Below are 23,894 nucleotides of genomic sequence, written 5' to 3'. Positions count from 1 at the left end.
CCTAAACTAACGTGACACATGGAAGTGAATGCCGCTTGTTTGTGTGTAGGTGAAAACTAATCTGTACAAAGCACCAGAGCTTCCTCAACTGGGCCATAACCACATGACCATTTCTGCCATCAAAGAGGATGGACTCATCTACGCTCGAACCGACACGGCCGGTAACGCAAACAAACTATTTCGCTGGTGAGACGTTCAAGGACCCTGGGTCCGCTGGAGTTTGTGTTGCGTTGTCTTCAGGGTGTCATTTGGATCAGCTGAGGGTGAAGATCCAGCAGAGCATGAAGACGCTGCCCAATCAGAAGCCGTACACCTGGAAGACGGTACAGGGATGCGTCGTCATTGGACCTGACATGTTGTGGTATCGGGGCCAGCTGCTGGAGGTCTTGGGGGGACACGTCAAGGTGGGTTATCATTTGCTCCCACCTGCTGGACCGCATTCGGAGTCAATTTTGTCTGCCTCCTGGTAAAAGCAGAAGGATGATTGTCTGATCAACTCAAGTGGATACAACTCAAAATGTATATTAAAAAAACAAAAACATGGCAATTTTATCGTATTTCTTAATTTAGTTTGTACTTGTACTGCATCAGAGAACTTTGGGGGGGTCCGACACAGTCGAACCCCGTTGAATCTTAGACGTTGATTATGAAAGAACCGTCTTGGTGGTTGCAGGTCCAGTACGTGGACTACGGCCTGGTGGAGAACATTCCAGTAGTCCACGTGTACCCTCGACTACTGTGCGAAAACATCCCCCAACTGTGCATGCCCTGTGAGCTACACGGCATCAAACCTGTGAGACTTGACATTCTGTATACAAAGCACAGATGCAATACTGCCGGCAACTGAATCCTTCTCCTTAGGTCGCCGGCATTTGGCATCAGGATGCTGTGGAGCTTCTCAATGAGATGCTCTTGTATCGTCGCGTGGATGTCAATGTTGTGGTACATGTGCATGCGCACACACACACACACGCATACACACACACACACACACACACAAATAAAGATAAGTGCTGAATGCGAATGTGTGTGTGTTTGTTAGAAGCTACCGACTGATCCCAGACAACCACTCGTGGTCGAAATCTTCTTGGATGGACTGAGCCTCAACACCATCTTGTGTCACCACAAACAAGCCCTGATGGACCAGACAGTACCACAGGTGTGGCGAAATATGCCCAAATGTTGTTTTTGTGGCCAAATATAGCCTGTTCTACTTGTTTCCATTGCTCAATGTTACTTTTTTGTAATCAAATAGTGTATTATTTTGCATTTCCATGAGAAACTACCACTGCCCTGGCCAATTACATACGTTTTGTGACAATATATGCAGCATTTTTTTTCTGAGCTAGATTTTCTTGGCCAAACATATTTTTAATGGCAAAATATCACATCAATTATTACAAATCTATTATTTTGATGGCAAATTATATCCTTGTAAGGCCTTGTATAACCACATGTGATAAAAAAATAATGCTTTCCTCAATAATGTCATTACTTTTGCGACACTAAATAGTGTTTTGGGGCAAAATTGGAGCATTTTTTTCCCTGCCTAAAGCTGACCTATTACGTTATAAATTTAAATGACTGAATATCACATTTATATTGGAAAGTGACCAATTTGAGCAAAATTGTATTCATTCATTTTCTTAGTAAAATTTAACATGCTAATGGCATCTTGGGTTTTATAGTATTGCAAATCTGTGTAAAACTTGTGTCTAACATTTTTTTATGACAATGTATAGTGTTTTGGGGGCAAAGTAGCATTTATTAGCAAACTAAATGTAGCCTTTTGTGAAATTATAGTGTTTAAATTTCAAAATATGTAATAATATATTGTTTTACAATATTTTTATGACCTGTATTGCCTTTAACTGAAATGCCAAATATAGCCTTTCTGTTATCAAATCTAGTTTTTTTTTTTTTTTATGGCAACATGTTCCTTTTTCATGGGCAACAGTCACTTCCTGTTTGAGCATCATTTTAATGGCTAATATAAGCTGTTGTATAAAACAAAATTCCCAAAGTCTAATGGAGCTTTTATGAGACCAGTTTTTAATTCCAAAATATTACATTTACAAAAAATCCAAATGAAATCTTTTCCTGAACAAATAGTGTTTTTTTTGTGGCAAATCTAACATTTCCAAAATGTGTAGTTTTCATTTGTATCTTCTTTTTTTTTTGTGTGTGCAGGCACCTCCTCTGCCTCCTGTTCCCATTTTGGACACTTGGGACATCGACACAAAGGTACTGTGACAGGTTTTTTGTAAATCAGTGATTCTTAAAGTGTGGTATGAGTCCCACTAGTGCTACTCGACTCCTACCAGTCAATCACTACATTTGCATTTAAAAAAAAAATCTTGGACTTTTATGACTATGGTTTCAGTCAGTTTTTCACATAAAATTTGGATTTTATTCTTGCCATTTTGCTTGCAATTATACAATTTTACAAGCACAACCTGTGTTGTTTTTTGGCCTACTACGCTCAATGTTGGTCATTATAGTGGGACTTGTTTTTTTTGGTGGTACTTGGTATCAAAAATTTGAGCGGCATTGGTGCAGATTTTTAATTCTGCTCCTTGCGTATTGTCACCGCTGTGCATCCTCAGGGTCTTCTGGACTCCCCGGAGGAGATGTTGGGGCCCTTCTTGGAGTCATGCCAGCCCAAGGATGGTCAGCCTCTTAAAGTCCGCGTGAGGCACGTGCAGACTCCCAATGAGGTAACTGCGGCGGAATTATGACACTCAGAGGTACACATAAATGTAGTCACGACGTCACGTGTCGGCGCTACAGGTGTTCTTGTCGTGGGAGGCCATGGCCCAGGAAACAGTGGATGGGGAAACTTTGGACCAGTGCATGTCACAGATCAACGCCGATGTTGCCAGCTTGTTGCCACTCACCAACTTACCTTGTGGTAACACAAATAGAACAGGCTCTCAAACCAAAGTTACAACTGTAACTACGGTTCTATGAGTCCCTCCCGACGAGCAGATGGCGGTGCTTCAAGCACCGAATGTTCCCTCTGCATGCGCAAAGGGAACATTCGGTGCTTCAAGCACCGCCATCTGGTGGTTGGGAGGGACGAAATAGAAGTACGGTTAACCCTCCTTTGAAACCTTAACACTCTTTGAAACAGTGACTTGAAACTCCAGATTGGAAACCAAACCATATTATTTGAAACTAACTTGAAAACCTAACCTTAGTTTAAAATAGCTACATGGTTTTAGTGGCAAAATAATAGTGTAATTAATAGTACTGATAAAATGATTGTGTTTGTCAGGCGGTTCATGTCTGGCGGAGTACACTGACGGCAACTTCTACCGAGCCAAGATGCTAAAGATTATCAGCGCCGAACCCGTCCGGATCCTCATCCAACATGTGGACTTCGGCTCAAACGACACCGTGCCTGCCAGCTTGTACGAATGTGTCGCAATATCCTTCACGACCGGCGGGCTCAGTGGATTTCTGTCTTTCCCTTTAGGCTGCGGCGGATGCCGGCCAAGCTGCTGTGCTTCCCGTTGCAGGTGCTGAAGGTGCATGTGGCGGGCTTCAAGGCTCCCAGCGTCAGCACGGAGGATCAGGTGCTACCCTACAGCCCGGATTGGAGCGTCAAGGCCACGGTGGCCATGGTCGACCTGCTGCACGGAGACATAACTGCCGTGTTTCAGGTAGGACATTTGGCATATCTTGGCAGTTGAGTCACAATTTGAGAGGACAAAAGGTAGTTTTACAAAAAATCAATTAGTAGATTGGTTGTCAGTAAACTTGCAATTTGATTACTGCCCCCCTTCTTTTCTTTTTTTATACATTATACAGTAACTTAAGACAAAGATAATGACATTGAACCCTACTAATAAATTTGAATATTGTACCCGAATTAATGTGTAGTTTTATACAAATGTGTCCTTTTTACGTGAATAGTCACAATTTTACACAAATGTGCAGTCGCGCACAATGTGTCAAATGTGCAATTTTACACCAATATAGTGATTTTATACAACCACCCCTGTGCCCACCAACCGCGCGCTCCTGCCGATGGGCGCGAGCGAGCAGGGCGTCTCAGCTCTCTGAAATGCATCGGAGAACTGAGACAGACGCACTCGCACCCATCAACGGAAACAGCGGCGCAGAAGCCGGAAGTCCCGCCTCCTCCGTGGCAAATAACCCATTAAGTCATCAAAATTTGAAGTAAAGCTTGATTTAACCATTTCTGCACTTTCAAAAATGGAGTTGGCCTACTCTAGTTCTCAGTTGCAAAATTTTAGGGGAAACGGGTTGTAATTTCCAATAGTCTTCTTCCTGGAAGAAATGTCATTTGGAAATCGGCTGTTGCAAATTGTTGGCATTTAGTCATAAGGGAAAGGAAATACTGGTGGTGCGTTTGCAAGAAACTAAGTGTCTCCTTGTCCATCCAGTGTGAGGGCGCATCCGCTGAGCCGACCGTGATGTTGTACAACCAGCTTGGACGTTCTATCTTCTTGCCTCTACTGGCCAGTGGCTTGGCACAACCTGAGTGAAGTTCCATTGCACACGGTTTGTTTTGTTTTCTTTTACGTTCAAGCTGGCGCTGCGTTCACTAAGAAAAAGTTGTTAGACTCTTACTTTATGTTCTTAAAGAGTCCATTTAAGTTGGAACTTTGTTTAAATGACAAAGACAAGTCATTAAAGTGTGTTGTTCTTGAGTGCATCAGAGCTTTTCGTTTTTTTACACACCAAACACGCGTGATACATTATCTGAATTGTTCAAGCATACAAATGCTAAAAAAATAATAGCTTTACTTTTTGACCATAAGAGTCACAGATAGGGAACATTCATCAACACATTTTAAAGTGAAAATTAACTAGTGGGGAGAGAAAAAAATCTGTCAAAGAAGTGGTCACTTTTTACCACATCATTAAGTTAGCAAACTTTTTAAAAACAATAGTGACTTTTTTTTTTTTAAGTGGTCTAGCTAGGTACCACTTAAAGAGTGTTATTGCCGCCATGAAAAGAAAAAATATATTACTCAAGCATATTAATATTGCAATAATTTTACAAAGGTTAAGTCTGAATTTTAGAAGAATATTGTTGAAATTTTACATAGTCATACAATAAAATAAAAAACTGTTGTAACATTTATGTACAAATTTAGGAGCTGAAGATGCAAATTTCAGGGAATAAATAATAATTTTCTGATGAAATAAGACTGAAATAGTGAATAAACTAATAAATTTTACGTGATCAAATTCAGTTTGTCTTCAATTTTCATTTGAATTGTCAAATTAGGGAATATATTTGGAATTTTATTGTTATAAAGGTGCAATTTTATGGGAAGAGTATGTGAATAATTTTATTTAAAAAAATATGCAGTCGTAATTATACGTGAACATAGTTGGGATTAAGTCATTTTTTTACAAAAGTACCAGTAATATTACAAAAAATAAACAATTCAACATTTTGAGTGTTAAGGTGCAATTTTAACAAAATTGTCCTTACTGTGAGAAGTCACAATTTTATGTGAATACTCAATGTTTCAAATGTAATTTTTAGAGAATAAAGACTTAATAGTTTAGAGTTGTGATTTTACAGGAATGAGCTTGTGCATTACAAAAAGTTGTAATGTGAGAATAATGTACATATTACAAATAACTGGCAGTAATATCTTAAATAAAAAGCTGCTACAATTAATATTACATTGAAACATTTACACACTTTTACATTTGTTAAATTTTATTAAAAAAAATATATATAATTATAATATTGCAACATATTTTTTTAAAGGACTCAATCCTCTTAAAGTTCAAATGTGTTTCTTGTACTAGCAAGGGTTTATTCATTTTTCAACTTCACAACATAGTCCTAACTCCTAACTCAACATTTTTCCTAATCAGTGTGGCTGTAACGCACCAAGGTGGAGTTCCAAACTGGAAGAAATAAATAAATAGAAAAGCCGCCTCGTATTTGGTCGCGGTCCAGAACAGTACTTATAGTGAGTCTACTGCCGCTCGTCTGTCAGCACGTTTCCATGCTTGTCTTTGACGCGCAGCCGTCCTCCAGGATATCGCGTTTCCTGCCGCCCGTCGGCGTAGACGGTTTTGACCGTGCCGTCGGGGTACTCTCGCCTCTTGTAGTCGGCCGTGTGTACCTCCTTCTGTCCTGTGTTGAAATGGATCTCCTTGGTGCCATCCCTGTTGGCCACCAACACATCATTAGTGACTTTTTTGATTTTTGTTTTTAATGTAATGTTTTAATTTGAAATTTGACAGGAATTGTCACAATTTTACATGAATATACAGTAATTGGAATTTACATAGGAAACGGTTCAAATTTTCCGTTAAGTTATTTTGTCGTGCAAATGCGCGCGTGCGTACGTTTTGAGTTGTACGACAGTTCCATCCATCATGACGCTTTCCTCGCTGCCGTCTGGGAAAAGAGTCTTCATCGTCTGGTCGGCAAAAGTGATTTCCTTACGGCCATCTGGGAAATGTTTTTCTACAAACACAAAATGGATGCCGCGTTGGTAATAGCAAAAATATCCACTAGATAGGATACATATTGGTATAAATCATATCATAGCCTTATTAAGGAATACAATATTGCGATATTCCAGAATATAATTTAACAATACCTGTACAATGTTGGCAATGAATAAGGTTACCATATACAGACAATATTGTTAAATGGTGGTTTGCTGACCCGTCTGGTTGTTGGGGAAGTGCAGGACCTCCACGCCGTCTGGGTACGTGATGTGCGTAGTCCTAGTGTCGGCATAGTAGTACAACTAGTGACCAGAGGACAACTATTCAGGAGCTAAAAATAGACGAAGTCAAGTGTCCAGTGAGCTGCACTCACCACCCTGTGGTCGGCCGTGACCTCTTTGGTGTCACCGTTGAAGAAAGTTACTTTGACTGTAACGCCGTCACATGACACCTCCTTCGTGGTCCCGTTGGGGTAGACGATGACGCGGTCGCCACTTGTCAGGACCTTCTCTACCTGGAATACCCAAGGTCATATTTACGTTGGTCCATTTTTCTCTCCGTTGTAAAGTTGAACAAATACTTAAGGGATGAAGTATTTGTAAAACGGGCAAATGTTCAATCTGCAACAGTCATCTCTTCGTTAAGTCTTTTGAGTGCCTTCATTCAGATTCATCATCGTGTCTACGTAAGACTTGCTTGGTCCTTCTTCCACATGCAACCATCACTTAACATTTTTTTGGCTCCTTCTCTACCTTTATTCATTAACTCTTAAATATATTTTTTAAGGCCTTCCTCTGTTGTCTTTTATACAAGTTTTTAGAACATTCCCCACCTGCAAACGTCGCCTCCAATATAAGAGCTTCTTCACCTGTATTTGTCACCTTACACCAAAGTCTGTTTTTGTAATTTCTCCAGCTTAAATCTTTTTTAGGACTCTTCTCGAATCATCGGCTCTTTTTTGGGATGTTCTCCAACTACAATTGTCACCCTTCATGTAAGTCTTAACAACCTTCTGTACCTGCAAATGTCACCTTTTACATAAGTACAATTACAAATGTAAAGAAAAAGTAAGTAAAAAAAAAAATCATACTTTGTGTGAATCCATAGTGCCAGTTTTTTCTTACCTTGCCATCAGGGTGTCTGATGACTTCCTGAACGGATTCAGCCTCACTTCTCTCTGCTTCATTTGACTCTCTTACAATCTGAATCAATCACAATGTTTCATTATTATTATTATTATTATTATTATTATTATTATTAAGCTCTAACGGGGAATTGTTAGATCAGGGAAAGACGGTCAGAGCGCCGTCCGTCGCTTACCGGCGAGCAGCTCTCAGAGTGTTGCTCATTTTGAGATTTCTCTTTGGCTGCCATTTGCTTTTCCTCTGACATTTGTCCTAATGATGAGGGGACAGAAGAGGACTGTGTTGGCTTTTTCAGGCTGCTCTTCATCCCTACACACATACAAGTTCGTATGTTGGTTTGACTTTTCCAAACTTTTTAAAAGGCGTTATTTGTAAGCGAACGCCATATCACACTTTTTCAGTATGCTTTTAAAATATCATCCCCCACCAAAGTGGCACTAATATTGTCTGAGCATTTGAGTCCTTCAAAGACGTCTTCACCTTTACTCGCATTTGCAGTGGAGTTGCCTTTAGCGGGTGCTGCACTGCCGCCATGTGGAGGGCTGACGCTCCTTCTCGAGTCCAGGGGATTCTGAAAAAACATTTGACGTGATTAATGGAAACTTTTAGTAATGGTCGAAGTACTCACAGCAAATGTGACTCCTTTGCTAACAGAAGGCACACGTTTGTCTTTTTCTGCATCCGCACAGTTCTTCAAGGCATTCAGGCGAAGTTTTTCCAGCATGCGCACCTTAAGTGAAAATATAGAGAAGCACCTTTTTAAAAGACTGAAATATAACAAAGATTTTTCTGTTGTCTGCTATTCACCTCATCACTCAGCTCATTGTTCTCCTGGCCTAGCGAGTCGATCTGCTGGCGAAGGCGACTATGAGTGGCGGACCAGCGACCCTCCTTCTTCTTCAGATCCTCCTGTAGGGAGCTCAGCTGCTGCTTGAGAGCCTCGAGGTAGGAAAGGACATCACGTTCAATTCAACTTTATTTGGATCTGCACTGGAACAATACACAACTCAAAAAGGTAAAAAAAACAAACTGATGTTGCTTAAAATGTTCATTCTGAGCTATTGCACGAATACAATTGGACCGCCTCCTATTACGTAACTTTATTGAGACTCGAGTGTGTACCTGTATCTCCTCACGTTCCTTTTTGTCGGGCATGGCTCTGGCGGCCGAGGCGTGTTTCTCAAAGAGTTTGCGTTCACGCTGCAACTTCCGGCTTTCTTCCCTCTTGTACTCCTCAAATTGAGCCAGCTGCTCGGCTCGCTGCTGCTCCCACGCCAGCCGCTCCTTCCTGGACAACCCGACATGTTAATAGAAGCGCAGGGACCCGGGGTTAGTGGTCATCTTTTTTACGACAGGTCACCTGAGGTTGTCCTGGTTTTTCTCGTTCTCTTGCCGAAGCTTGGCCAGCGCCGCGTTTTCTTTCTTGAAACGCTCGATCTCGATCTCCAGCTCCGCCAGTCGCTCCCTCAACTGTGTGGATTGTACCGGCTGCCCTGTTAACAGCAAAGGTGCACAATTTCATCGGCTATTTTCTACAGTGCTTGTTCTGATGACTTGTGGGAGCGAGATAAGCAGGGTAGAACCTGGACTGGTCCAGGGTCGACAACCAATCACAGGGCGCTCACAGACCAGTGCACAAATTTCAAGGGTTCAATTAAGATTAAGATTAGGACACGACCACTGTTTTTTCTTTTTTAGGATGATGCAGATTCCTGTATTTGGCAGAATAAAAATGACTGCACCCCCCCCCCCCCCACCCCCGATTAATCGTTAATCTGTCGATTACATCGGTTGGCCAATGAATTGCTTTGATGGTCTCACCTGCCTTGTTGTCCGCTTTGTCAGATGTGGAAGTTGAGGTGACGTCAGGTGGAGGAAGAGGTGCATTCTGGGTCTTTGGCTTGAGCCCAGGGAACAGTTTCATCATGAGTTTGGAGGAGGGAGGAGGAGGAGGCAGGGTAGGAGCAGCATTTGACTCTTGATTGGCCGGTTCCGCCGAGACGGGTTCGACGCTGACCGCTGTGTCGTCCATCTCGTTCCACGTGTTGTCATCGTCAAACACGACCCGGCCCGGTGTCGCATCTTTGTCATCCTCCAGCGTGGAGTCGTCGTCGTCGTGATTGTTGTCGCTGTCGCCGATACTGCTGAGCACGTCTTCGCTCTCACAGTCATCGTCCTGGTAGGAGCGTTTGTCGTACGGTGGCTCAGACTGGACAGGGAAGCAAAAGCCGCTGGGAAAAACTCGTTCAGGCTCTTTAATGTCAGTGCTGGCCTCTGATGAAGAGTCCTTATCATCATCGTCGTCATCATCATCATCATCATCATCATCATCATCATGGCTCTTCACAGCGCCACCGTGAATTTCAGGGCTACGCCGCTGCTCTGTGGCCGCTGGCGACTTGATAGGTGTGGATGAGAGTCGTCTGTGATGGAGCCCGGCCACGCCCAGCAACTTCCGCTTCTCACGGTCCATCAGCAGAATCTACAGGTCCCAAAAACAAACATGACAGTTATAGGACTAGCAAGCATATTTGGTCACTGAGGTCAAAATGGCCAGAGCGACTCCTTATATGTTAAGGAACCATATTTGGTCACGTCAACTTCAAGCCAAAATGGAAGCAAAATTAGCGGGAGTTTATGATCATCTTCACCTTGTTGACGAAGGAAGAGTTAGATGAGAAGGAGAGCTCGTCTGCCGCTTGCTCCAGCAGCTCAAACTCTCCCAGCTCCATGCTCTCCAGATGGCGCTCGCACTCCCAAAGGCGCAGCTTTTCCGCCAAGGGCGTCTCCAGCGATTCTCGCGGGACGTCGGGCGACTCTGCCCGCACGCCCGCCTGCTTCGTGGCGGGGTGGCTCTCCTCCACCCGTTTGTTTGTTCTCACCTCCCCGCCTGTGTTTTGACTCTGGTGACATCCCAGCACTTTGGTCCGCGTTACTTTACTTTCGACCCTCACGTCCCTCCGATCCCTTTCGTCTCTCGGACGGTTCTCCTTGTTCAGGGTGGCGGTTTTGCGCTGGACAGAAAGTCGCTGGGCTCCGCCTTTCTCGGAGTTGCTACGAGTGACAACTCTGGCCTGGCTTGACGGTTTGGGATCCATGTTTAAGTCCTCTTTGGAGAGAGAGGCCTTGTTGGTAAATCGAGACAAGCCCTCGCCTCGCCTCAGAAAAGCCCGTTTAGGGAGCGCCGCCGACTGCCTTCCATCTGGATTCTGTCAACAAACAGAAGGTGACATATTTCCATTTCTGGCCCTTATAGTTGCCATCACAATTTTCCTCCTTGTCGTATCTGAGGTAGACAACCCCCAATCCCACCCGCAGAAATATTGACATTTGTCTGACCTGCTGCTGCTGCTGGGCAGATTTCAACCTCTGTTCCTCCAATCTCAGCTGTTCCTCCAACAGCTCTTCAAACGTCTGCGTGCCTGCCTGGATTGGTCTGGAGACACACACGGACGGATGGACGCAAATGCAGCCAAAAACACATATGAGCAAACACACACACGGGCATATACACAAAGACAGAAACATGCAAAAGACATGCAGACACAGAAGGACATGGGCACAAACATACCCAAATATGACAATAAAATCTACAGAGATGATTTTACGTTATGAGCAAGAAGAACAAGGAAGACTATCGTCTTACCTGTCTCGTGGCATTTGATCATCGTTTGTTTTGTTGTTGTGAGCGTTGTGGTTATTTGCTTTTGGCTTGGGCAGGCCTGAACACAAAAACAGTGAATGACAATAGATTCCCAAAAAATTGGGCAAAAAACGACGAACCGCCAGGCAATTGCGTACAACAAGAAACCGCTCACCTTCTTCCTCGTGTCTTTCGATGCCATTCTGACAACTCTGTAACGGCGTGAGAACTTCCTCCTCTTGGCGGTGATCTTTTTGGAGTCCCCCGGGATGACTGGAGGGCTTCTGTCCTGGACTGGAGGCTGCCAGGGCTCTCTGCTGTTGCTCCTCCTGGAGGCGAAGGAGCTGGTCCAGCTGGTCAGCTTTCAGCTGCTCCTGCAAGTGCTGCTGCCACCTCCTCAGCTGCGGGGGTAAACGCACAATATCTTACACAAACGTTTTCCAGCATCATTTGACCTGTAAATGTTACCCCAACTGATGCATTTGAGATTCATCCTGAAATTTCACCCTTAAAATATAATTTAAGAAAAAGCTAAAGAACAAAAAAGACATGTTTTTCTTCGCCGGAAAAGAGAATGTTTATGGCAGTGAGGGGTCAGGGTTCATGTGAGTGATCAGAATAGCACCTCTACCTCAATTTGAGCCAAGAAAACCCATGTCAAACTGGCATTGGATTGTGCACAAAATATGACTACCTGATCCAGCTTCATCATAATGGAAACATCCTGCGAGCCGTTGGACCCGTCTTCTCCTGGTGCCCCGGAAAAGTTCCCCACAACCAGGCAGCTGCTGTCCGCAGAGGCAGCCATGGGGGTAAAGTCATCCGGCTCCGGGTACACATCAGCTCCCGGTGAGTCGTACCGCAGAGAGCCGGGGTCAAGAATCACACCGGCCCTGGCGCTGCTCGGCATCCAGCGGGACAAAAAGTCCGACGGCGAGTGCGGAAGCCCGGCGATGGGAGAGGACATGATGCCCCCGGCCTCTTCTTGGCTGTCCTTAATCCGGGATTTGAGCGACAGTTGTTAGTGACAGGTTAAGACTGGGGCTAATCACACTTGGTTTTCACATAATGTCCATGTCAGGCGAAACTTATTTTTGGCAATACTGTACTTACAGGTCTAAATAAAATTAGCATACGTTGGCTTAGCTATATTAATAGCAGTGATGAGCTGTGCATTTGGTAGCTGGGCCTTCAGTAAGGACTTAAACCACCTCTTAATACCACCACTCAATTTACTCTGCTACATACATCATCTGGAGCAGCTCAAAATCAATACTTATGTAATAACGACAAACACAATCCATTTAAATAAAATGCATCCTACTGACCAGTGACCATAGAAACTGATTATTAAATGGGTTCATGTGTGTACAAGGCTACAGGTGTGTTTTGCTGGCAAGTTTGGCTCTGGCGAACTAATCACAGATTGCGCAATGCTGACATCAATACATTTGATTGGTTAAACTAGAAACCAGCCAGCACTGCTGATGCTGAAAGGGAAGAATAGATTGATTTAAATCTGGTTACTGGAAGCAGTGCATCCATAAGAAACGTTACGAAATGAAGAGAATACATTGTTGGGAATAATTTAACTCAGATAGGACTAATATTAAAATCATGGTTGCTTTTGATCGTGTTTTGTTTTCCTCTGCTGGCCCTCGCAGTCTACTGTCAAGGAGGAAACGCTGGCAGTACTAATCCTAACCTCCATTTTGATAACAGCCAAAATAAAAGGGGTAAAAAAAAAAAGAGACCCCCGGCGACGCCTCGCATTTAAACTACTGTACTTCAAAAAAAAAAAAAAACACTCAACAATTTAAAAATGTTAAAGACACACACACATGGGCGGAGCGCTACCTTCAACGCGGACGAGATGAGTGGGGCGCCGGCGTGCAATACTGGACGTTTAAAATTCCACCACCAAAAAGGAAAACTTTACAAACTTTGCCGCCATGTCAAAACAAAGCCCGCGATAGTGACGTAACAACAGCGGACAGCGGCTGATTTCTTCTATGCGAAAGTAAAGTCATCTGCGCCACCGGCTGGCCTGGAGGATGAAGCGCATGTTTGAATTATTCATAGTTATTTAAATATAACATCTATCACTTCACTAGATAAGCAGATAAAAGAGGACAGCAGTCAAATCAAATGTAGTCTTCGGTTTTGCCTCTTAAAAAGGGGGAGGGGAAATGAAAGGCTTCAATGCCAGCAGTTCTTGGTAAACTATAGCCGGTCTCATATTTCACAATAAGGTCTATTATTTTATAAATACCTTTATTTAACAAACAGAAATATAAAAAGTACATTTTAGATCATACAATACTAAATAAGTACCTGTTATTTAGAGATCTTTTGCAAAGTTGATGACATAAATCGATGAACTTTGTCGACCTAATTTTATACTGAAATGCGTACATCGAACTTCCCTTTTAAGTAAGCCTGTGATTGGTTGATACAAAAACGGTTACATGACACAAAAGTTTCATTTCCAAGCACTCGAGAACACATTAAGTCAATTATGGACACAATTAAATGTGACGTCCACGGTAAGGCGTTAAAATACGAATTATTTGGGAAATAATTTTTGTCTACTCTGCATAGTAGCGTCCTTTAATTCACAATTAACGCTTTGTGTTGTCTCACAGGAGGCATATGTATGCTAAAGACAGGCGTGAAAGATGGACCGAGCAAAGGCAAAAGCTTCTACGTGTGTGTGGACAAGCGTGGCTGTGACTTCAGCAAATCGGCCAGGTCTCTTTGGGGTGTCTCCTTACTATCATATATACTGTATATTATTATTATTAATCATTATTATTATTATTACTACACCGAATTAAAGTTGCTAATCGTCATCTGACTCATTCATCCTCAGCATTTCGGCCTCCCACTGTCTTCAACATGAAGACTCCATGGTGGAGCTCCAAGCGTTGACGTACAGCCAGCAGCAGCAGTGCAACAGGTGGGTGGCTGTTGAACTTAACAGGCACTGGTGGTTTCTGACATGTGCAGTATATGTGGCGAAGCACCTCCAAAATAAAATTGACATGGAACCAAATCAGAGAGCATTGCCAATGACGGCAACAAATTATGAGAAGTAAACCATTCCTCATATATGATCTTACTTAAGAGAATTGTTGATGTTATCCAACTGTGAATCGTGTGCATTTGCATTATCTTGTGACTGCCTAAAAACTGCCACTTGCTGGTGTTAAAAAATCCCTGTAAAAAAGATAAATACATTTTTTTTTATTCCTTGGGTACATTTCAGAGTATGTCCTTTTTCACTTAGTAAAGGAGCTGAATCAGTACTTTTACCTGTCTTATTTTTCACACAAAAATATCTGTACTGCTACTTAAGTACACACCTTTGTCGCCTCTGTCTTTTGCATTCATATATGACATATTTTGTATGCCTCAGGTTGTTCTACAGATGCGTTGAGGGTAAAAAAGCCGGGCAGCGATGGTGTGGAGATGTGCCCTGGTCTATGGTAAGAGCATATGTGTGATCGCTCCTCTCTAAAAATTACTCTTGCATACTTAAAGGAGCTCAATTTTTTGCCATACATGTGGTATATTGTCTCATCAAAATTATAACGTATATATTAACTGTCACAAATGTCTCATCATTTTACAGCCACAAAAGGAAGATAATAAGTGTACAAAACAGGCACAAGCTTCCTGTCTGCCACCGGTGCGAAACCCCTTCAAGGCTCCGGAGAAAGTGGTCCAAGAATCACAGTGGCAAACGAAGCAAAGAGAGAGTGAGAGCAAAGACAACATGGAGAAGAAAAGTACAGCAGAACAAGATGATGATGATGATGATGATGATGATGATGAAGGGCAAGATAGGCCAATCACAGCTGACACATACAAAGGTAAACATCTTCCAGCAGGGATGAAGGTGAAGAAAAAATCTGTGGATAAAATACCTCCTCCGAGCACTTCTACTCCCAAAAGCGACACGGCCACCTCCAGTGTCTCGATATCTGTGCCCAAAAGTGATATGGCCACCTCTAGAAGTTCTGTAACGGCAACAAACATCTCTACATCTTTGCCCAAAAAAGATATGGCCACTCCCATAGGTCCCATGTCTGTGCCCAAAAGCAATATGGCCACCTCTGGAGGTTCTGTAACAGCAACGGACACTTCTACATCTGTGCCCAAAAGTGACATGGCCCCCTCCAAAGACTCTGTTGAAACGGTAAGTGTCTCCAATTGTAAACCCCAAAACAACATGGCCACCTCCATGTCTGCTCAAAAAAGTGACATGGCCACATCCAGCGTCTCCCTGCCTGTGCCCAAAAGCAACATGGCCACCTCCAAAGGTTCCCTACCAACGTCAGGTGCCTCCACGTCTGTGCCCAAAAGTAAAATGGTTGCTTCCAGAGGTTCCTCCACAGCAAGCGTCACTACCTCTGTGCCCAAAAATGAAATGGTTGCCTCCGGACGGTCTTATAACGGTGCGCAATGGAGACCCCGTCAAAGCAAACAGTATCAAGAGGATGAGGATGACGATTTGGTGCTGGTGTCCATAAAGCCCCCTCAAAAGACCCACCAAACCCCCACTGCCGCCATCCAGAAGCCCCTGACCTCCTACCCTGGATTTCAACCGGCCTCCAATATAAAAGGTCCGCTTAGGGACCCCCAGGGGATGCACAACATGCTGTCCACTCAGCTCCAGCAGAAAAAGGTGAGCAAGTACTATGTCTTTTAATAAATAATTTTAAAAACCCTTGCTCTCAATCTTCATACTGTCATGTGATGCGTTCAAGGCCACCCTGGCGGCGGTGAACGTGGAGGCGCTGCCGGACAAAGGCGAGCGTCTGAGAACTCAAGTGAGAGAGCTGGAGGCCGCGTTGGTGTCTCTGAACCTCACTCCCGCGAACGAGACGCCGGCCACCAGCCAGGCAGTGAACCCCTTCAGCCGCCCGGGGGGCACCATCCTGATTCCCGCCCCTCCCGCACCAGGACCTCATTACCAGCCAAGTCAGGGCTTCTCCCAGATGCATGAAGGTAAGTTTGACACTTTCCCCAAAGATATATGTACAAAACTTAATCGAAATAAAAAAAATACATGCTATAAATTAAAATATCCAATAATATGGTGTGAAAGTCTGATGGTGGTCTGTATTGTGTTGTAGCGCATGCGGCCTTCTACGGCGGCCGCATGACAGACAACCGACTACTGGCAGTGAAAAACGCCACATGCAAGGCCATCGACCACCTGCACGCGTCGCTGGAGTCCTGCCCGGCCGCTGATGCCGAGACTCCGGACCCCAAGGGGCTCAAGGTGTCGTTGTTGCCCCACCAGAGGAGAGCTCTGGCCTGGCTGCTCTGGAGGGAAGCACAGAATCCATGCGGAGGCATTTTGGGTAAGGCGGCAAAGGAAATGTTGTCATTATGAAATTCATTTTGTTTTTAATTTAACGTGCTATATTTGTCGCCTCAGCGGACGACATGGGCCTGGGAAAAACGCTCACCATGATCGCACTCATGCTGGCGCAGAAGATCAAGGCGAAAGCTAAAGAGAAAGGGGACAAGGAAAAAGAGGAGGAGGAGAAGCAGGAGGGTTGGCTGTCAAAAACTGGTACCTTTCCCATCAAATAAGTAGGGATGTAACAATATCCAAACATCACGATACGATATTATCACAATATGAAGGTCACAATACGAAAATTATCACGATATTGTGGGCAGAGGTGGCAAATCCAGTCATCCAAGTAAAAACCCAGGCAAAGTTTGGCTTTAGCCATAAGTGCTAGCTAGCTAGCTAGCTCCCATGGTTTACCTGCACTGGCGCTAGCTAACTAGCATCAGGGACTAAAGCCAAACTGTGTCAGGGTTTTTACTTTCTGGACCTGGATTTGCCACTTCTGATTGTGTGGAGGTTGTTGATATAACAAAAGGTCACAATATTGTAGAGGAAAAAAAAGAGCTTATATTTAAAAAATACAATACTGTGCTTTTGTGCATAACATCAATGCATATAAACAACCTACAACCTCTAATAGCACTTCATATTGAGGCACTTATTTGCTAATTCATGCACACATTGAGTTCCTCCACTTATTGACTCACTTCACACGCACATTACGTTCCCCTTCATCTGACCATTATTTTTGGAACTTTAAACATAGAGGGGGCAAAACATGCCTTTTAAAAACTAAACTGCACTAAAATAAACTAGCCACCAGAGGGTGCTGAAACTGCACAAATGGAAATCAACATGACTTTTTTAACAGATGTGCTACTTTTAATATCGTGACATGACGACGACGATAATGTGGCAGTTTTAATATCGCGATATCACAATATTGCCATTATCGTTACATCCCTACTGGAAATTCAATTAAAGGATATTGTATAAATGAGTACGGCATTGTACGGCAAACTGGATTTTGATCATACGGCAACTTTAAATCGGTTGAACGTAATTATGTCATATTCCAATTGGCTATTCAACAACTGAAAAATACCACGCAGATTGCCGAGCGGTGCCATCCAAAGGCACTCTGGTCATCTGCCCGGCCTCGCTGGTCCACCACTGGAAGAAGGAGATTGAGCGACACGTGAAGGCGGGCCGGCTTAGCGTGTACTTGTACCACGGACCCGACCGCAACAAGAACGCCAGAGTGTGAGCTCACGCACACACAAATGCAGAACCAATTTAATTTTGACTCACAAATGGTTGTCGTGTCTGTCAGGCTGGCCGAACACGACGTGGTAGTGACCACGTACAGTTTGGTGTCCAGGGAAGCGCCCGACCAGAAGGAGGCGGACAAACACAACAAGGAAGACAACGATGTGGTGTGTGAAATATTTTCATATCAAGTACAAGCGTTTACATGTATACCGATTTCATGTCGGCCCAAGTCTTCATGTACAATGCGACCTAAAAACACTCCTTGATGTTCGCAAATACTTCCTAAAAGTCACCTAAATACTGTTCCTCAGCCAGCAGTAGCGGGCGGCGGACCCCTGGTGCGGGTGGCGTGGGCCCGGGTGATCCTGGACGAAGCGCACAACATTAAGAACCCCAAGGTGCAGCAGTCCATGGCCGTGTGCCAGCTGAGGGCGACGGCCCGCTGGGCCATGACCGGCACGCCCATCCAGAACAACCTGCTGGACGTGTACTCCCTGCTCAAGTAAGCATTTTTACCTCCCCCGAAAAAACAAATCCCCGTAATTGTAATGTTTAATCCGGATCTGGTAAATAAGGTCTCACCGAGTTTTATCCAATGTCAAGAAAATGAAAGTGTCAATTGCATTCAAATGTCTGGATTAAACTTGGTCCGATGTTACAGTTGACCTATTGTTCACATTGGACTTGATGAATCGTAAACAAGCCAAGATTGCCAATGTGAACAAAATTGCTTTTACATAATCCAACCCTGCAATGTTTTTATTAAGTTTTAATATGAATCTGGTCTACACTTGATCAGGGAGAGAATAGAAAGCAAAAGGCAATTAAAAAAATATCCATGATTAATTTATGCGTCTATCAGATATGAGTGTTATGTCAAATGCGCAATCTAGACAAAATCTGGACTCCATTTGGCTCATTTTGTTTACATTGGACAGGTTGTGACAGTCCAATTTAATCCAGTTTAAACTAACTTCACTGTCAATATCAAAAGCACTTTTTAATCCAGATCTGATCTCAATTATGCTGTTTTTACTCGATCTCAAGCTTTAATGTCAATAAATTCAATCCATATCTGATCCAGATTCCTTTTTTGTCCTCATTGTAAACGTACCATGTAAAATCCCAGGTTTGTTATTTTTTTTTAGGTTTCTGCGCTGCTCTCCGTTTGACGAGTACAAACTATGGAAGGCGCAGGTGGACAACGGCTCCAAGCGCGGCAGGGAGCGACTCAACATCCTGACTCGGACTCTGCTGTTGCGACGCACCAAAGACCAGCGGGATTCTTTGGGAAAACCGTTGGTATGGAAGCTTGTTACCATTTTATGCAGACCGTCCTTTGGGAAATTTTTCAAAATTCATAACTTAAAAGAAAAGTAAATGTCTGCTCACCAGGTGGAGCTTCCTGACCGCACCTGCAAGGTGCATCAACTTAAACTGTCTGAGGACGAGCAAGCGGTCTATGATGTGGTTTTTGCCCAGTCCAGGTGAAGTAGAATACTTTTTGTTTAGGCATGTCTATCAGTGTTTCCAGAGTTTCCTGGCGCCCAACTAGGTGCAAACCTAGGGCCTTTTTTTCCTGGTGTTTTTTACTCACTTTTTGCCTCTCTCACAACCTTATTCCTCTCGCCTACAGCGTCCAGTACAATGACATGCAAATAGCTAACTATGCAAATTAGTCAATGATATCATTTAGCGAGCCAATAGCTACTTTCCTTACTGGAGAGTTGGCAACCAAAAAAAAAAAAAGTTTCAAGAAGCACCATTTTACTTTGACGTGACCATTTTAGACTGAGTTTAGTTAGTTCCAGTGTACTTAAGAAGACAAACTCGAGGTATATTACTTTGAAATTTCTGCGCCCAAAGCCAGTTTCACAAAGCAACATGAGGTTTGAGAGCCATGTCTATGAAAAAATATCTCAAGAAGCTGTGCTGTAAAAGTTACAGTAAGTCTGCCATTTTGTTTTGAAGCAACCATTTTAAGGTTATTTTTGGCCGTTTGTAGCAGTCCTCCAAAGTCTTTTACAAATTTTGTCTGATTGCTTCTAAAATTCCGTTCCACTTGCCCACATGAAATTTGGTAGGCTTGTCAGTCACGAGTGGACCCACAAAAAAAAATCTCAAAAGAAGCCATGCTGGAAAAGGCACAGGAAGTCTAACATTTGCTTTTCATCAAAGTTTGACTCACCATTAAAATAAACATGACACCCTAGTAATAGTGCTTTGCAAATTTAGCCATAGCAATATGAAATTTAGTAGGCATATTGATCATGAGGAGACCCACAAAAAAGTATCAAGGGTCATTTTTGGCCTTTTGCAAGACCTACTACAACTAGCCTTTGAGTATTCTCATTCATCCAAGTTATTTTATTCTCAGGGCACTGAATAGATAACAACTGGACTGTTCTGGTACTTGGTGTGGGAAAGTCAACTATGCTCCAAATTGGAGCCACGAACGGTATCATTCTTTTGGTTTGCAAAAACGAGTCGTTACTTGACTTGCCTTTTTGGTTCTAGATCTACTCTGCAGAACTACCTGAAGAGGCACGAAGGGAACGACGTGAGAGGAGGGAGCGCCTCTGCGAATAACCCTTTTGACAAAAGTGAGACGTCAACTCAGTTTAAAAAAACAAACAAAATGAAGCTGAAACAGGAAGTGAGTTTGTCGAGATAAAAAAAAAAAAAGAAGAAAAAGGAAAAAGTAGACCACACATATTCCTGGTTCATTATTGCGTGAGTGTGTGTATGTCTCAATTTATACAAGCATATGATTCCCCTTCAGTGTCCCAGGAGTGTGCCTTGTCCCAATCCGAGCCGCCCATGTCCTCTTCCCAACAACCTCAGCAGGCGGCCAGCACCGCCCACATCCTGTCACTGCTTCTGCGCTTGCGACAGTGCTGCTGCCACCTATCACTGCTCCAGAAGGTACACACGCTCGCCCGCCCGCACGCACCCACGGCACGTGTCCTCACTTCTTTCCGTCTGGCGCAGACTCTGGACTCATCGGAGTTGCAAGGCGATGATGTGGTCCTCTCCCTGGAGGAGCAGCTCAACGCTCTGTCACTCACGTCCGGGGCCTCGCCGTCGGACGCCGCCGAGGACACGGTGGGCCTGAACGGCACGCGTTTCCCTTCGCGGCTGTTTGACGAGGGCAGCAGGAGCTCCAAGGTGGGCAATGGACGGGGTAGCACCGCTACAATGTCGCACCATAAAGTCTCAAGGACCCATGCCGGAAATTCAACATTAAGTCAGCCATTTTGGTTTGAAGCAGCCATTTGAGTCAATTGCAGGGCTCGTACTTTGCCAAACTCCTACTAGGGAATTCATCGCAATTGGAAGCAAAATAAAAAATGGTCATGTCTGACTTTTTGTATTTCCGGACAACCTCTGGGCTCCCCAGACTAATGATAGTTTTTAAAATGTAATTCAAACGTTTCTTTTTCAAAGACATTTTAATTTATAATTTTTTTTTATGTGTTCCGGTGACTTTTACCTAGATTTTCTTTTTTCACATTTTTATTATTTAGCACTTTGAGATCACTTGTAGATGTAAAGTGTGTTACAAATAAAATGTATTATTATTATCTATTATTATTGTTATTATTATTTAAAAAAAAAAAACATTATGGAAAACGTTTTTTTTTCCTAACAGATTTCTGCTATTGTCTCGGAGCTGGAGGCGGTCCGAGGGAAGGGTGACAACCAGAAAAGGTAACAATGAGTCAAAAATAAGAAAGTAAGACCCCAAAATTTGCATCACTTGCAGTTGTCCCAACATTTTGATGGGGAAATATATCCCAAAGTTCTGGATCTGCAATTGGAAACAAAGCACTATGTTTGAGCAGCCAGGTGTGCTCGTCACTCGTATTCAAGACTAAGACGATGCAAAATGACTTTTCAGATCAATTTTACCATCAAATAGTGGTTGAACTTCAAATTGTAGCAACTTTATCTTCTACTCCGCAAGACTTACGCAACTCTCTGTTCTGCCAGCGTGATCGTGTCCCAGTGGACCAGCATGCTCCGCATCGTGGCCGTCCACCTGCAGCAGATCGGCCTGCGCTACGGCACCATCGACGGAACCGTCAACCCTAAGCGTCGCATGGACCTGGTGGAAGAATTCAACACCAACCCCAAAGGACCACAGGTGACTCATCCATACGGAGCCATGGCCGAAAAGACGCAGGAAGTCGGCCATTTTGCTTTGAAGTGGCAATGTAGCTTCATTTTGCTGATTTTCAGGGGACCTTCTTTTTTTTATATATTTATTTAATTTAACCCCTGAAACCAGTTTCACTTAGCAACATTAAATTTGGTGAGCATGACTATCATGAGTAGACCCACCATAAAGCCATACTCAAAAAGACACAAGAAGCGGCCATTTTGAGGATTCATTTGACCATTTCCAGGTGTCACGAAAAAGCGATCAGTCCTCTACTTTTTTTCTCTTTGCTACTGAACTTGAAGCATGCGTAATAGACAGATGGCTAAGACTACCTGTTAATAGTGAGGCATTCTAGTTTTTGTCATAGTGTGTGGACGGAGCCTGGCAGTGACGTTTGATAACTCTGCAGGGGCAGCTGACTTGTAGCTTTAATTATTACTGTTTTCCAAATGTTTCTGTTTTCTTGTGGAAGGTGATGTTGGTCTCTCTCTGTGCCGGCGGCGTCGGCCTCAACCTCGTGGGCGGGAATCACCTTTTCCTCATGGATATGCACTGGTGAGTGAGCTGGGAAGTTGATAGGACGTTTCAACCTTAATTTTTCTATTTGTCTCTATTCATATTTTTTGCCTAACATTTTTTTTTCAAATTTTGTTTTTCATTGAAAATTTGCATTATCTTGCAATATTTTTGTCATAAGATTTTTATATTATTGGATCTAATATTTTTGTAAATTTCCCTAATACTTTGGTATGTTTTGCTGGAAAGTCCTTGGTTGGACATTTGATTTGAAATATGACTACGGTTGACAAACTTGACAGGAACCCAGCCTTAGAGGATCAAGCCTGTGACCGAATCTACCGCGTGGGACAGAGGAGAGATGTCACCATCCACAGGTAAAGGGGGATGCTCACTTTATCCTTAAGTATTTAGCTTCTATAGCGTCAGGTTTGCTTGCAGGTTCGAGTGCGAGGGCACAGTGGAGCAGAAGATCTCCACGCTGCAGGCCAAGAAGAAGCAGCTGGCCCAGAGCGTGCTATCGGGAACGGGCAGCGCCGTCGCCAAACTCTCCCTGGCAGACCTCAAGATCATTTTTGGCGTTTGAAGTCTTCACATTTATTTACATGTCTATGGTTGTTCATGTGTGTGGCAATTCAGTGTTTCCTGAAATTAATAGAGCCAGGGTACATACAGTTTGCTTCCGAGTGCCCCAATTTGTGTATACTGTATTTGTTTTTTTCACGAGCAAAAAATGTGAAATTATGAGCAAGATTCATAAAGAGAGCGTGACGGTTAATCATGCATTTTCGGCCAATTACTTACTGGGACTGAGTCAAATACACAAATGCCAAATGAAAACAGTCCCAAGGAGCATGGAGGTGACCGTGCTTACCAACCCGACTGAATCCAGGCTCTTGACTAAGCCGTCCCACTCCAATGTACCGAGAGTATGCGACTTTCTGGTTAATTGTGCTTACTCAAATTTACATTTAGTTACATTAAGTTTTATTATGTTCTTGTATTTATATTTTACAATACTGTGCTATTTTTGTTCATTAAAAAAAAAAAAAAAATAGTTTCATGGTTTTCTGGAATGGATTAATGGCTTTGCAACCTATGCAAATAACAATTACTACCCTCATACTAGCCATTTTATTACATTTTTGACTGATATATAGATTTTTTTTTTTTATTGCCTTTAAGGCCCACTGTATCACAATTGAATCATACGCAGATATTTTACAGACAGTTCATGCCACATTACACAATGCCACACATACACAAAGACTTGAATTTGAGGGACTCTTGCACACCAGTATTGACGTATTTGTCATATTGTTTTCA

General features: G+C 43.3%; 3 protein-coding genes across 17 annotated transcripts in view; 2 read left to right on the top strand and 1 right to left on the bottom strand.

Moving 5' to 3' along the window:
• Positions 1–8,546, top strand: part of rnf17 (ring finger protein 17) — a 78,601-nt gene extending 70,055 nt beyond the window's left edge. For 4 of the 6 annotated variants that reach the window (XM_077580679.1, XM_077580680.1, XM_077580675.1 and 1 more), the window contains 11 exons: positions 50–161; positions 241–404; positions 674–793; positions 862–942; positions 1,043–1,159; positions 2,191–2,244; positions 2,607–2,717; positions 2,791–2,911; positions 3,278–3,413; positions 3,479–3,665; positions 4,413–4,684. In XM_077580679.1, the coding sequence (XP_077436805.1) occupies positions 50–161; positions 241–404; positions 674–793; positions 862–942; positions 1,043–1,159; positions 2,191–2,244; positions 2,607–2,717; positions 2,791–2,911; positions 3,278–3,413; positions 3,479–3,665; positions 4,413–4,514 (1,305 nt within the window). In that variant the 3' untranslated portion in view covers positions 4,515–4,684. Of the gene's footprint in view, positions 1–49; positions 162–240; positions 405–673; positions 794–861; positions 943–1,042; positions 1,160–2,190; positions 2,245–2,606; positions 2,718–2,790; positions 2,912–3,277; positions 3,414–3,478; positions 3,666–4,412; positions 4,685–7,371; positions 7,451–8,420 lie in introns of those variants that run through there. The other 2 variants (XR_013296020.1, XR_013296021.1) reach the window with 2 other exon arrangements.
• cpap (centrosome assembly and centriole elongation protein) lies at positions 5,411–18,202 on the bottom strand. 9 transcript variants are annotated; one of them, XM_077580684.1, is made up of 18 exons: positions 12,573–12,984; positions 11,939–12,238; positions 11,420–11,645; positions 11,248–11,323; positions 10,950–11,037; positions 10,253–10,813; positions 9,423–10,083; positions 8,962–9,094; positions 8,724–8,889; positions 8,409–8,540; positions 8,230–8,331; positions 8,082–8,172; positions 7,777–7,910; positions 7,581–7,658; positions 6,830–6,970; positions 6,674–6,758; positions 6,349–6,469; positions 5,411–6,165 (listed from the first exon to the last, which is right to left on the bottom strand). In XM_077580684.1, the coding sequence occupies exons 1-18, from the start codon at positions 12,606–12,608 to the stop codon at positions 5,973–5,975; spliced, it is 3,324 nt and encodes a 1,107-aa protein (XP_077436810.1). In that variant the 5' UTR covers positions 12,609–12,984; the 3' UTR covers positions 5,411–5,972. The 9 variants fall into 9 exon arrangements, with proteins under 9 accessions (XP_077436810.1, XP_077436812.1, XP_077436809.1 ...); XM_077580686.1 differs by having other exon boundaries at positions 5,412–6,165; positions 7,777–7,853; positions 10,253–10,810; positions 10,941–11,037; XM_077580683.1 differs by having other exon boundaries at positions 5,413–6,165; positions 10,253–10,810; positions 10,941–11,037; positions 12,573–12,983.
• ttf2 (transcription termination factor, RNA polymerase II) lies at positions 8,410–23,636 on the top strand. 2 transcript variants are annotated; one of them, XM_077580682.1, is made up of 21 exons: positions 8,410–8,546; positions 13,890–13,995; positions 14,117–14,203; positions 14,663–14,732; positions 14,879–15,934; positions 16,017–16,257; positions 16,386–16,616; positions 16,694–16,831; positions 17,728–17,878; positions 17,949–18,051; positions 18,199–18,389; positions 19,036–19,189; positions 19,283–19,374; positions 20,405–20,490; positions 20,670–20,812; positions 20,879–21,055; positions 21,540–21,598; positions 21,881–22,034; positions 22,525–22,607; positions 22,871–22,945; positions 23,010–23,636. In XM_077580682.1, exons 2-21 carry the CDS (start codon positions 13,901–13,903, stop codon positions 23,152–23,154), a joined length of 3,531 nt encoding a protein of 1,176 aa, XP_077436808.1. In that variant the 5' UTR covers positions 8,410–8,546; positions 13,890–13,900; the 3' UTR covers positions 23,155–23,636. The 2 variants fall into 2 exon arrangements, with proteins under 2 accessions (XP_077436808.1, XP_077436807.1); XM_077580681.1 differs by lacking the exon at positions 8,410–8,546 and adding an exon at positions 13,121–13,790.
• Positions 23,637–23,894: the final 258 nt, after the last annotated feature.

The sequence above is a fragment of the Vanacampus margaritifer genome, chromosome 11 (assembly GCF_051991255.1).
Source record: "Vanacampus margaritifer isolate UIUO_Vmar chromosome 11, RoL_Vmar_1.0, whole genome shotgun sequence".
NCBI lineage: Eukaryota > Metazoa > Chordata > Actinopteri > Syngnathiformes > Syngnathidae > Vanacampus > Vanacampus margaritifer.
Note: the sequence above shows the minus strand (reverse complement) of the source record. Positions and strands in the feature narration are given on the sequence as shown.

What these genes read in the sequence shown, in the direction of transcription:
- cpap (XM_077580683.1), bottom strand. Translation starts at nt 12,608, where the DNA reads ATGAACCCATTTAATAATCAGTTTCTATGGTCACTG. An exon ending in ACAATGAGCTGAGTGATGAG is followed by an intron (nt 8,332 to 8,408) that starts GTGAATAGCAGA and finishes TTTTCACTTAAG; the next exon opens with GTGCGCATGCTGGAAAAACT. An exon ending in ACTGTCGTACAACTCAAAAC is followed by an intron (nt 6,166 to 6,348) that starts GTACGCACGCGC and finishes GGTGGCCAACAG; the next exon opens with GGATGGCACCAAGGAGATCC.
- ttf2 (XM_077580681.1), top strand. Translation starts at nt 13,763, where the DNA reads ATGGACACAATTAAATGTGACGTCCACG. An exon ending in ACCTATCACTGCTCCAGAAG is followed by an intron (nt 20,813 to 20,878) that starts GTACACACGCTC and finishes CGTCTGGCGCAG; the next exon opens with ACTCTGGACTCATCGGAGTT. An exon ending in AAGGGTGACAACCAGAAAAG is followed by an intron (nt 21,599 to 21,880) that starts GTAACAATGAGT and finishes CTGTTCTGCCAG; the next exon opens with CGTGATCGTGTCCCAGTGGA.